This window comes from Anomaloglossus baeobatrachus, chromosome 11 (assembly GCF_048569485.1).
Source record: "Anomaloglossus baeobatrachus isolate aAnoBae1 chromosome 11, aAnoBae1.hap1, whole genome shotgun sequence".
NCBI classification, from domain to species: domain Eukaryota; kingdom Metazoa; phylum Chordata; class Amphibia; order Anura; family Aromobatidae; genus Anomaloglossus; species Anomaloglossus baeobatrachus.
In genome coordinates this window covers 134,394,015-134,407,073 of record NC_134363.1, presented here as the reverse complement: position 1 = coordinate 134,407,073, position 13,059 = coordinate 134,394,015, and the positions used below count along the sequence as shown (strand labels likewise).

General features: G+C 43.0%; 1 protein-coding gene across 8 annotated transcripts in view; it reads left to right on the top strand.

The window, feature by feature from the left end:
• Positions 1–13,059, top strand: part of KCNAB2 (potassium voltage-gated channel subfamily A regulatory beta subunit 2) — a 295,743-nt gene that overhangs the window by 114,930 nt on the left and 167,754 nt on the right. Inside the window, exon 1 of one of the 8 annotated variants that reach the window (XM_075327756.1) lies at positions 5,165–5,292. The exons of 6 other annotated variants lie outside the window; for them this stretch is intronic. In XM_075327756.1, the coding sequence (XP_075183871.1) occupies positions 5,269–5,292 (24 nt within the window). In that variant the 5' untranslated portion in view covers positions 5,165–5,268. Of the gene's footprint in view, positions 1–5,164; positions 5,293–13,059 lie in introns of those variants that run through there. One more of the 8 variants, XM_075327757.1, reaches the window with a different exon arrangement.

Below are 13,059 nucleotides of genomic sequence, written 5' to 3'. Positions count from 1 at the left end.
GAGTATAACAAAAAGCAGTGTGCGCACAGCTTTTTTTAAAACCCTTAGGATTTGCTGGGGAATGACTGCAGCAATGTTAGACACATTTTCTGCAGCAAATCCGCAGCAAAATCCGCGGCAAATCCGCAGCAAAATCCGCGGTAAATCCTCAGCCTGCGTGCATAGCCTAAAATAGTGCAAGATCCTATGCTTAGAATCATCATTTGGCTACTCTAGAATTCATTAATTGTGTTTATGCTATGGGTTTTTAAAAGTAAACTTCCCCTTTAAAGGGACTCTGTCAGCACAGAAGGACTGTTAAAACTAAGCACAGGCACTCAGTGTATCATGACGGGGCCAAGCATATAAGTGCAGCTTCTCACCTACTTGTTTTCTTTCTGTTTGTACCATTTTCTGGCTCTATAAAGCCAGAGCTGTCAATCAAGGATAAGGGGAGGCAGTGAAGAGGAAAACCAAGTAGATATGAAGTTGCACAGAACTGTTTGGAAACACAATTTTGCACCGAGCGCCTGTGTTTGGTTTGAACAGTCATTCCGTGCCGATTGCATTTCTGACCTAAAAATGGACTCTGTTTCCAACTGGAAGCCACATACACATCAGATGAAAGTCAGGACCGGCAGAATATCTCGTGTATGGGGGTCTCCCGACTGTCCCCTCATAGAGGATGTCAGAGGTAGAGCGGGATCCTGCAGTTAAAATTTCAATTCTAGATCCTTTTTTTGTTGTTTTTTTTTAGGGATGATCACCTGCCTTACCGCCACGACTCGCATACTGTCACCAATGTTTTTATTCTATGATGTCCGATACGTTAATATTCCTGTTTAATTTAGCACCATAACATTCCATAGATTACTGAATTGTCACCACTATATTCTATTCTGCACATATAGTATTGGTGTTTATCATATTTTTGCTATGTGGCGGTCTTATTTTTGCTTGCTGGTACCAAGACTGTAAAAGCCTAAGGAATGCTGAGTGTGAGCGCTGAGAGGGACGTGATGACTTCTGTCTGTCTCAGGATCGATAGCTCTCCTCCGCTAATGATCCAGACAGGCACTTTGTACTTTAACCTCTGCCCGGAATATTCTGCCGTCTACGGAATATTTTTGTTTAATGGTGTAGATTGTTAGTGCTGTACACCAACAGACTCTTATGTAGGGGAAGACTCAGGGCATTTGTACCTATTCAGATTTGCAAAAGCTTTAAAAAAAAAAACAAAAACAAAAAAACAAAATGTATAGCACTAGATAAAGAGGCGGAGATGGATAAGATAGGATGGGTTTCTACACAGATTTACCTCCTTTTTAGACCAAACTTATCAATCTGAAGGTGACTGTGACCTGTGCAGCAGATGATGTGGGGAATGGATTGGGGGGGGGTCTAATTTTTACCATGCCTTATCCTTTTTTTTTTTTTTCTTTTTCATACCCACTGAAGATGTGTTACCACTACATAGGTCTGGCAGCAGATTTTTCCCTTCCTCCTATTGAGTAGACATGTATGCTTGGTGAGATGAGCGTCCATGTGTGTGGAACTCAGGACATTTGACCAACTGCAATTGCAAAGGTCCCGTTACACGCAACGATGTATCTAACGATATATCGCCGGGGTCATGGATTCCGTGACGCACATCCGGCATCGTTAGTGACGTCGTTGCGTGTGACAGCAACGAGAGAGTGTTAACGATGGAAAATACTCACCTTATCGTCCACCGTTGACACGTCGTTCATTTTCAAAATATTGTTGCTTGTGGAGGTCTCCGGTTGTTCGTCGTTCCCGAGGCAGCACACATCGCTACGTGTGACACCCCGGGAACAACAACACAGCTTACCTGCGGCTGCCGGCATGAGGAAGGAAGGAGGTGGGCGGGATGTTACGTACCGCTTATCTCCGCCCCTCCGCTTCTATTGGACGGCTGCCGTGTGATGTCACTGTGATGCCGCACGAACCGCCCCCTTAGAAAGGAGGCGGTTCGCCGGACACAGCGACGTCGCTAGGCAGGTAAGTCCCGTGTGACAGCTCCAACCGATTTTGTGCGCCATGGGCAGTGATTTGCCCGTGACGCACAAACGATGGGGGCGGGTGCTTTCACCAGCGACATCGCTGCGTGTAACGCTGCCTTTAGTGTATGACCACCTCTACTTTAATTATATTTCTAAATAACATAGGATCTTTTTCCCTATAATGATGTTGGCTTTTAGATCAGGTGGTGCTGTAAGGGAATAGGTCATATTCCATATTCAGATAACAACCCTTCGTTTGTCAGGTTTTTGTTTTAAATTTATTTTTAACAATGATGATTTGTTTTCCCACATTTCACAATCTATAGTAAAATTTGAAATCTTGCCGCTTTCACACTGGTCACTAGCGCTATTCTGGAGTCATAAGTCTTGTTCCTTTAGGAAATTCACATGTACATTAACAGCAATAGAGAGACTCTGATCCTATCTTTTGTATTGGCGCAACTAATGAGCGTGTGCAAAGGTGGTCGTGAAGGAAGTGGGAGATAGTCAGCCTAAAGGCCACTTTACACACAACGATATTGCTAGCGATCTCGTTAGCGATGTGACACGCCCAGATCGTTGCTACGATTTGCCGAGATCGCTCGTAGGTCGTTTTGTAGCGGTCACACGTACCCATCTCACAAACGACGCTACATCATTCAGCGATATATTGTTTGTCCAAGGCGGTCGTGTGGACACAGTCACACAGCAATCCTCCCAACGATTCCGGCAACGACAGAGGCGTATAATTGTCCATAGCATACACCCTGGTGTCTGATTGCCTCGCCCTTTCCACGCCCCAACTTCCGTACTGTCAGAATCTCCTCCGGTCTTCTGTAAAGTGATTGGTTGTCTGCGAAATAAAAGGCCGCATTTGCAGCTGCCCCGTGTGACGCAACCACCGGTGCCGCACGCGTGATGTGTGTGTGTGTGTGTGTGTCATCCTTTACGCCTTTCTGTCTTCTCCAAGGTATGTTTTTTTTTTTTAAGGGTTTTTTTTTTTTTTTTAATCTTATTGTATATTTGTAAGTTCCTGACTGATGACTTATGATAGGTCATGTCGATGGCAGGAAGCACAGCAGTTGTCCCTGTGCGATCGCCACCGGGGTCTTCCCTTACATGACAGCTGATACTCAGCTCTCACAGCCAGGATAGGTGCCTGTACCGCCCCGGCCTGTGTAACCACCTTAATAATGCAATTAATGTTAATCAAAACATTTTAGGAGGCTGGTAGAGGGAATGCGTTCCCTCTCCTATCCGATCGACGCCCCCGTGACGTCACTGCCATGGCATCCTGAGGTCTTGATGACTATCTCTGGGTCAGCCAGCTATGGCAAGCCTGTTAGACAATGCCAGAAGGATGATCCAAAAGGCTTCTGTCAGTGTTTCACTGACAGGTATAATATATTGCAATGTAGATGCATTGCAATACATTATATCAGCGATCAGATTAATAAAAAGTAAAGTACCATAAAGGGACTAATTTAAAAAAAAGAAATATTTTTTTTAAAAATCCAAAAGAAAATATACCAAGAAATATGTACCAAATATTTATGTAAAAATAAAAATATAAAAAAGTACACACATCCGTAACAACCCAATCTATAAAAGTGGTGCACTAATTAACCCCTTCAATGAACACCGTAAAAAAAAAAAAGTAGCAAAAATTGTCTGTTAACCTTTTCATCTGGCAAATAGGTGGAATAAAAAAATGATCAAAAAGTCATGTAAATAAAAAGTATCCTTGAAAATGTAATCTTCTCCCGCAAAAAAACAAGCCAGCACAAGATAAAAAAAAGCTATAGTTCTCAGAATACAACAATACAAAAACTAAAACCTAGGGGTTTTTTTTCTATAAAATTGTTTTTATAGGGTAAAAGAGGCTAAACATATAGAATATAATATAGGGTAAATGTGGTATCGCTGTAATCGTAATGACCCAAAGTATAGCTGTTATCACTTTTACGACACGGTACACAGCGTACAAACAAACAAAACACAATGTGACGGTTGTTGTCTTGGCCAATAATGACTTAAAAGGGTTGTCCACTACTTGGACAACCACTACTCATCCCTCTTATTCATCCCCGTAAAAATAAATAAGCCTATACTCTCCTCCGTTGTGGCCCTGGTTCCAGTGATGTCTGAAGTCGCGTTCCCGGGGCCCATGTGACATTATGACACACAAGCTTAGCAAACAATCAGCATCCAGCGTCTGTCTTCCCGCCTTTGGACATTTGAGCAGAATGTAAGTGCAGCGCTGACTTCCTGCTCAAATGTCTGAAGGTGGGGTGATGGAAGCCAACACTGGTCGCGGGTCCTATGTGTCATCATATAATTTGGGCCCCAGGCATGCGATGTCAGACATCGCTGGAATTGTGGCCACACTAGATCCGAGTATAGGCTTATTTTATTTTTCTGGGGTGAACAAGGGGAATGAGAAGGGGTTGTCCAAGTAGTGGACTACCCTTTTAAGGCATTATTGGCCAAGACGACAACCGTTACAGGCCAACCATAAATGCAAAACGCTCAGAAAACGTCCTTTCTGAAGTCTCTATATAAGATAATGATGCTACAATCGTCATCTCGGAATGTTTTTTATGGCAGATTAAATAAACTTTCAATAATCAATTGTCAGTTCCCACACGTCCATTTCAATTAGATAGAAGGTATTTTTTCAGATCGCTTTGTGTGACCAAGCCCAAAGACGTGAAGCAGACCTGGGTACATGAAATGTGCCGAAGTAACCGTGCAGCTAATAAACCACACGCGATGGTGAGCCGCCGCATCCTTCCCATTCATCTTGTTATATCCCACGTGCCTATATGAATGAGCCGCCTGCTGGAGGCCACTTCTAGCTGCTTATCTGTTTTTTGGCCCAGATTCAGGTCCACGGGCGCTCCACACATGCAGAATGGATGACTGTTCTCAAGTGTGACCCTTCTTTACAGTATTCTGCCATGAAAGCTTTTCTGGGCGCCAAAACCCTGAGCGGACAGTAAGCGGATCCCAGCGATTACTCAGCTACAGGGTCTTGCATAATTCAACTTGCACTTCACCAAAGCAAAAACCTCCTCATACTCCTGACTCTAATAGGTCTAATGGATTTCTGTTTCAACACTGCGATCTGGAGGGAATTGTTTTATAAACCAATTGCTTTAAGCATTGGAAGCGTAAGTGACACTCCCATAGAGGAGCAGGATTGTTCACACACCACGTCCATCTTCCTGCCAGCCTCTTATAAACTACCACAGCGCCGGCCCTAATGAGGAGAGCACCAAGACCACGGGTAAGTGTTTAAGTTACGGATGACAAGCCGCGCCAGGTGGTTAGTGTCCTTTTGTTCCTTTTTTTTCGCCCCTCAAATGGCTTAATTTGTTGGGGGATTCTTTTCTTTTCCTTGTTGTGTGGAATAAACTTCTAGGATCTACGAGATCCATTACATTTTTTTTTTTTTAAGGATAGATGAGAATCAAAAAGCATATTTATCTAGTATATACCGATCTATTACCTAGCATCTGTCCATCTTTCCTGTCTGTCTATCTAATCTATTTATCTATCTATATCTGTCTATTTATCCCTCTATCTATCTATCCCTCTATCTATCTATCTATCTTTATTATCATCTCTCTATTATCTGTCTATGTACCTATCATATACCTATGTGTCAATCATCTGTTTTCTCTTCCTAGCTTTCTCTTTCATCCATCCTATCTTTCTCTTTTTTTCTTCTTTCCATTTCTTTCAGTGTTTTTTTTTATTTCTCTATCACTATTTGTCACTGTCACTTTCTCTTTCTCCTTTTCTTCTTTCTCCTTTTTTTTCTTTTTGCACTCTTTCTCCCTTTCTTTCTTTTTTCTTTCTTTCTCCTTTATCTTTCTTTCTCCTTCTTTCTCCTCTTCTTTTTCTTTTTCTTTCTTTACTTTCTTTTTCCTGTTCTGTTTTATCCTTTTCTCTTTCTTTCTCCTTTTCTTTCTTTCTCCTTTTCTTTCTTTCTCCTTTTTCTTTTCTCTTTTTTTCCCCTTTTTTTTCTTTCTTTTTTCTCCTTCTCATTTCTTTTTCTTACTATCCTTCTTTCTTTCTCTTTCTTTTGTCATATCAGTGATTTCATTCTTTATCCCATCTGTCGATGTCAGCTTATCTTGTCTGTATCCATTATGTCTGTCTATATAGTTCCTATCTGTTTATCCTATAGTTATCTTTCTGTATATCAGATGGATTTATAGGTAGAAAGATGCAATTAATGTAGCCAAACTGAGTTTTCTCTTTGTACACCATAGTGGATTATCTGCAGATTTACATGCAGTTGAATGTGTGCAAGCAAGGCCACCCCTCATGTTAGGGTAAAGCAGAGCTTTGGCATGTATCTGCACATGGGGATACATGTATTCCACAGAACAGTAACAAAGATATGGACTGCAGTCACTTTGTAGACGTCCCATGGTTTCCTGCATTACAAATTGTTTCTTCTTACTGTATTCTTCATACAATAAGATTCAAAGTTAGAGGGAAGAAGACGTCCGTCGTCTCTAGCTGTTGAAACTTGTAGTCAGAAGAATACAGTGCTGGCATTTGTTCTGCACTTCGCTGTCATGGCTCCTTGCATGCTGAAGATCCTTTTTCTGGCTTTGCATTTTATTTTTTGCATTATGATGGTGGATTCTGCAGAATATTCATAATTATGTCTAGGTCAGCAGCGTCTTAATCATCAGATATCAAGGGCTGTGGCTGCGGAGGTAAAGCACCTTCCAGATGCCTGGTGATAGGAGATGGGTGCTCGTGTGCCTGTGCTGTGCACTGTACGTGTGTGTGTGTGTGTGTGTGTGTGTGTGTGTGTGTGTATGTGTATGTGTATGTATATATATATATATATATATATATATATATATATATATATATATATATATATATATATATATATATATATATGCACACATACACACACACACACGGTGTGTGTGTATATATATATATATATATATATATGTGTATATGTGTGTATGTGTGTGTATATATATATATATATATATATATATATATATATATATCTATATCTATATCTCATAAAAGCGAGTACACCCCTCAAATTTTGGTAGATATATTTTTTTCATGGGACAATACTGAGGATATGACACTTTGATACAGTGTCAGTGTGCAGCGTGTATAACAGTGTACATTTGGTGCTCTCTAAATAACTCAACACACCTCTATTAATGTCAAAACCCCTGGCAACTAAAGTGAGTACACCCCTATATGAAAACTGCCAAATTCTGCCCAGAGTGTGAATATTTTGTGTGGCCGCCTTAACTCTCTTCGGCATGACGTTCACAGGAGCCACTGGATCCTCTTCCCTCCTCCATGACAGCATCACGCAGCTGGTGGATGTTAGAGATGTTGTGTTTTTTCCGTTTGAGGATGCCCCACAGATGCTCAATAGGATTTAGGTTTGGAGACACTTGGCCAGTCCAGCACCTTTACCCTCAGGTTCTTTAGAAAGGCAGTGGTCGTCTTGGAGATGTGTTTGGGGTTCGTTATTATGTTGAAATACTGCCCTGTGGCCTAGCGTCCAAAGGGAGAGGATCCTGTTGTGTTTCAGTGTGTCACAGTACATATTGGCATTCATGGTTCCCTCAATGAACTGTATCTCCTCACAGCTGGCAGCACTCATGCAGCCCCCAACCATGACACTTCCACCACTATGCCTGACTTTAGGTAGCACACACTTGTCTTTGTACGCCTCATCTGATTCATGCCAACGCACTTGATGCCAACTGAACCCAATATGAATCATGGTCTTATCAGACCAGAGGACATAGTTCCAGTAATCCATGCCCTTCAGTGAACAGTTTGCGGGCTTTCATCTTTAGAAGAGGCTTCCTACTGGGATGACAGCCATGCAGACCAATTTGCTGTGGCATAAGTTCTGAGCCCTGACATGCAGACCCCCCCCACCCCTGTAACCTCTGCAGCAATGCTGGCAGCACTCATACGTCTAATTTGAAAAGACAACCTCTGGATATGACGCTGAACACATGCACTCAAATCCTTTGGGCGACCATGGTGAGGCCTGTTCTGAGTGGATCCTGTCTTGTTATACTGCTGTATGGTCTTGGCCACCGTGCTGCAGCTAAGTTTCAGGATGGTGACAATCTTCTTATAGCCTCGGCCATCTTTATGTAGAGCAACAATACTTTTTTCAGATCCTGAGAGACTTCTTTACCATGAGGAGCCATGCTGAACCTCCAGTGACCAGTATGAGAGAGTGTGTGAGAGAACACCAAATGTAACACCTGCTCCCTATTCACACCTGAGACCTTGTAACACTAATGAGTCACATGACACTGGAGAGGGAAAATGGCTAGCCGTTTTTACTCACTCACTTTTGTTGTCAGTGGTTTAGACGTTACTGTGTACTGAGTTTAGAGGACACCAAATTTACACTGTTATACAAGCTGCACACTGACACCGTACATTGTATCACAGGGTCAGATCTGCAGTGTTGTCCCATGAAGAGATATAATAAAATATTTACAAAAATGAGAGTAATGTATGCCACGTTTGTGAACTAGTCAGTGTGTGTGTGTGTATGTGTGTGTGTGTATATGTGTGTGTGTGTGTGTGTGTGTGTATATATATATATATATATATATATATATATATATATATATATATATATATATATATATATATATATATATATATATATATATTATAAAATAAACCGTACATCACCAAGAAATATCTTAGTCATGTAATATCATGTCATAGTGCTCCAGTGTGACTTATAATATTATAATTTCTGACACTGCAGCTGCTGCACAACCTGTTTATTAGCTATAACTATCACCATTTGTAGTATGAAACTTCTTCTTTGTAATAAAGATGTTAAGCAGCAGCTGAGGTGTGTATTATGAGGCTCAGCAGAAGCTGAGGTGTATTGTGAGTTCTGCAACAGTTATGATGGTCTATAGAAGCTTAGGTGTATTATATTTTGCAGCAGCTGAGGTGCTGCAGTAACAGAGGTATGCTTTACAATGTTCTGCAGCAGCTTCAATGTATATACTGTTGTTCTCCTAGATTTGTACTTGCTTAGATTTGAGATGTCTGATATCCTTGTGAGCTTGGGAGGAGGTTAAATATCAGTGATGAGCTCAGCAGTTTATACACCGCAAAGGAAGTAACAGCAAAGCAGCCATCGGCACATGAGCGCAGTATAGGTCGGTGTATGCATGTATGGTCACTAAGTTGTGTATTCTCACACAGCAGAGGCCTGATGTGCTGATCACTCTGTGTGATGCTATATCCCCATGCTTTATTGATACAAATAAATGTCCTCTTTATTATATTAGTCCTGTCTGTGTGCCTGCTTGTAGGAGAACAAACAACTGAGAGGTGTATTGTGATGTTCTGCAGTAGCTCAGGTGTGTATTATGAGGTTCTGCAGCAGCTGAGGTATTATGATATTCCGCAGTAGCATAGGTGTATTATGATTTTCTTCCGCAGCAGAAGTGTATTATGTTCTGCAGCAGCTGAGGTATGTAATATAATGTTCTGCAGCAGCTGAGGTATGGATTATAATGTTCTGCAGAAGCTGAGGTATGGATTATAATGTTCTGCAGCAGCTGAGGTATGTATTATAATGTTCTGCAGCAGCTGAGGTATGTAATATAATGTTCTGCAGCAGCTGAGGTATGTAATATAATGTTCTGCAGCAGCTGAGGTATGGATTATAATGTTCTGCAGCAGCTGAGGTGTGCATTATGAGGCTCTGCAGCAGCTGAGGTATGGATTATAATGTTCTGCAGCAGCTGAGGTGTGCATTATGAGGCTCTGCAGCAGCTGAGGTATGGATTATAATGTTCTGCAGCAGCTGAGGTGTGCATTATGAGGCTCTGCAACAGCTGAGGTATATTATAAGATTCTGCAGCAGCTGAGGTGTGTATTATAAAGCTCTGCAGTAGCTGAGGTGTATTATGATGTTCTGCAGCAGCTAATTGTTTTGATGAGGTTCTGCAGGAACTGAGGTGTATATTTGGTTTTGCAGTAGCTAAGGTGTATATGACGAGGTTCTGCAGCAGCTGAGGAGTATATGATTTAGGTTCTGCAGTAGCTGAGGTGTGTATGATGAGGTTCTGCAGTAGCTGAGGTGTGTATGATGAGGTTCTGCAGTAGCTGAGGTGTGTATTATGTGGTTCTGCAGCAGCTGAGGTGTGTAGGATGAGGTTCTGTAGCAGCTGAGGTGTGTATGATGAGGTTCTGCAGCAGCTGAGGTGTGTAGGATGAGGTTCTGCAGCAGCTGAGGTGTGTAGGATGAGGTTCTGCAGCAGCTGAGGTGTGTAGGATGAGGTTCTGCAGTAGCTGAGGTGTATATGACGAGGTTCTGCAGTAGCTGTGTGTAGGATGAGGTTCTGCAGCAGCTGAGGTGTGTAGGATGAGGTTCTGCAGTAGCTGAGGTGTGTAGGATGAGGTTCTGCAGCAGCTGAGGTGTGTAGGATGAGGTTCTGCCGTAGCTGAGGTGTATATGACGAGGTTCTGCAGTAGCTGAGGTGTGTATGATGAGGTTCTGCAGCAGCTGCACACTTCACAGTTGTTGAAGAATCTCTTTATAAAGAAAGAAGACCTTTACCACAGACTGAGCTGTAATCAGACCGTTCCTGCTGCTAGAGATTAGCATTGCTATAGTGCCGCTGATCTCTATATATTCTTAATGTTCTGGCATCAGATGTTTCTACTAATATTTCCAGTGGCGTGTAATATGTATGTAATATTACATTGTGAATAAAGTGTTCGGAGGACTTATAAAAGGAATATTTCACGACCGTGACGTTTCTTACATAAGATTTTTCTCTTGAAGTCTCTGTCTTCGAAGATGGTGGCATTAGGCCGGTTTCACACATCCGGCTTTTTGCCATTTTGCTGGATGCGGCGCTCTCCCGTACAGTTAATACAGTACAATGACAGCGCTGTAACTTCCGGGTCACATGCGACGGTCACATGACAGCATGTGACCGGCGCTTGTTGCGCTGTCATTGTACTGTATTAACTGTACGAGAGAGCGCCGCATCCGGCAAAACGGCAAAAAGCCGGATGTGTGAAACCGGCCTTATAGTTGCTCTGAGCTCATATGAATTATTAAATATTGCTCTACATTTCCTGCAGCCTCTATTAGCACAGTCCATCCACCGTGGTTATCGGAGGAAATGTTTTTGCTGACATTGGGTGGTCTGAAACGCGTTACCACTATAGTTTTGGATGTGTTTTCTGTGGACTGGAGACTTTTTGGTATTTGTAATGCTGAATTCAGGGCAGTTGGGGACTATTAATAGTGTCATGAGATGTTTCAGCGTATGAGAGGAACATAATATGTGCTCCAACCTGCCAGACACCTATTTTTTTTCCACTTATGGATTGGGTACGTCAGTAGATCCCTGGACTCCATTTTTTTTTTTTTTCTTCTTTTCTTCCCATTGGAAAAAAACACAAACCTCTTGGCTAAGTGTTCATGTGCATGGTGGAGTCAGGAGGCAAAGCTGTCGGCCAGCAGTTATCTCGAGTGTATGGCCATCCTAAAGCGCTCTTGATTACCCATAGGGGTACTTTGCACGCTGCGACATCGCTAGCCGATGCTAGTGATGCCGAGCGCGATAGTCCCCGCCCCTGTCACACATGCGATATGTAGTGCGAGCTGCCGTAGCGAACATTATCGCTACGGCAGCTTCACATGCACATACCTGGTCGGTGACGTCGCTGTGACTGCCGAAGAATCCCTCCTTCAAGAGGGAGGTGCGTTCGGCGTCACTGCAACATCACTAAGCGGCCGGCCATTAGAAGCGGAGATGAGCGGGATGTAAACATCCCGCCCACCTTCTCCCTTCCGCATTGCCGGTGGACGCCGGGCGCAGGTAAGGAGATGTTTGTCGCTCCTACGGCTTCACACAGCGATGTGTGGAGCTGCAGGAGCGACAAATAACATCGTACCTGCGGACGCACTGACATTATGAAAATGAACGACGTGACACAGATCACCGATTTTGCACTGTTTCACGCTCGTTAATCTTTTCTTCTAGGCTTTACACGTTGCGACATCGTTACCGGCGCCGGATGTGCGTCACTTTCGATTTGACCCCGACGATATCGCAGTAGCGATGTCGCAACGTTCAAAGTACCCCTTAGTGTAGGTAAAGTACCCCTTTAATCTGCTGCCAGTGCAGGGTGTTAGGTAGTTCTCACCTTGGTATGGTGCCTCCACCCGAATCTTTCTAGGAGCTCTACCGGAATACAGAAGGGTCTTTGTCTTCTGCTAGGGGTCAACTCTGGAAACCCCGGTCCACGCTCCATACACACGCACAATACCTGAGGTTAGAAATCTTAACTGGTTTATTTGCAGGAGGATGAGAGCCAGCAATGGCAAGGGAAATAACAAGTAACAGTGAACAACAGGTAATGTTATGCAGTATTCTACAGATTAGCAGGAGGGGAGCTTTGCAATAGACCTGAAGGTTAGGGGTAATGCTTCCTAGTTAACCTACAACACACATACTGTTGACTAATTACAATTTACCTACTAACAGCCGCAGCCTCACAAATGGCACCGTCCCAAATCGGGGTCCCAGTTGCCGTAGATGTTGGCACGCTTGCTGTACATTGGTACAGGTAAGGCAATGAAGGCAGTATTCCTCCAGGGCTGGTCCTATACAAACTCCTAATTAGTGCAATCAAAAGTCCTCTTTAGCACGGCCTTGTAATTAGCTTCAGCACACTTCTCAGACTGTAGAACCACAAGTCCCAGGTACTCTATCTTATGAATAACCTCAGTACATTTTTCCAGCAGTAGAACTACAAGTCCCTGCAATGCCCTACTTACTTCTGTCTCCAGCAGGTCTGTTCTCTCAGACTCTCCCACACTGGAGCTTCCGGATCCAATGGCTTGGAGAGGATGGGAACGTAAGGCAAAATCCTTCTTCTGAGTGGGAAACCCAGAGGACGGCAATTCCTATCAATAATATGTCCTGTAGCTTTAGAACTCAGTCTCTCATCACACAGAGTGGCCGCTTCA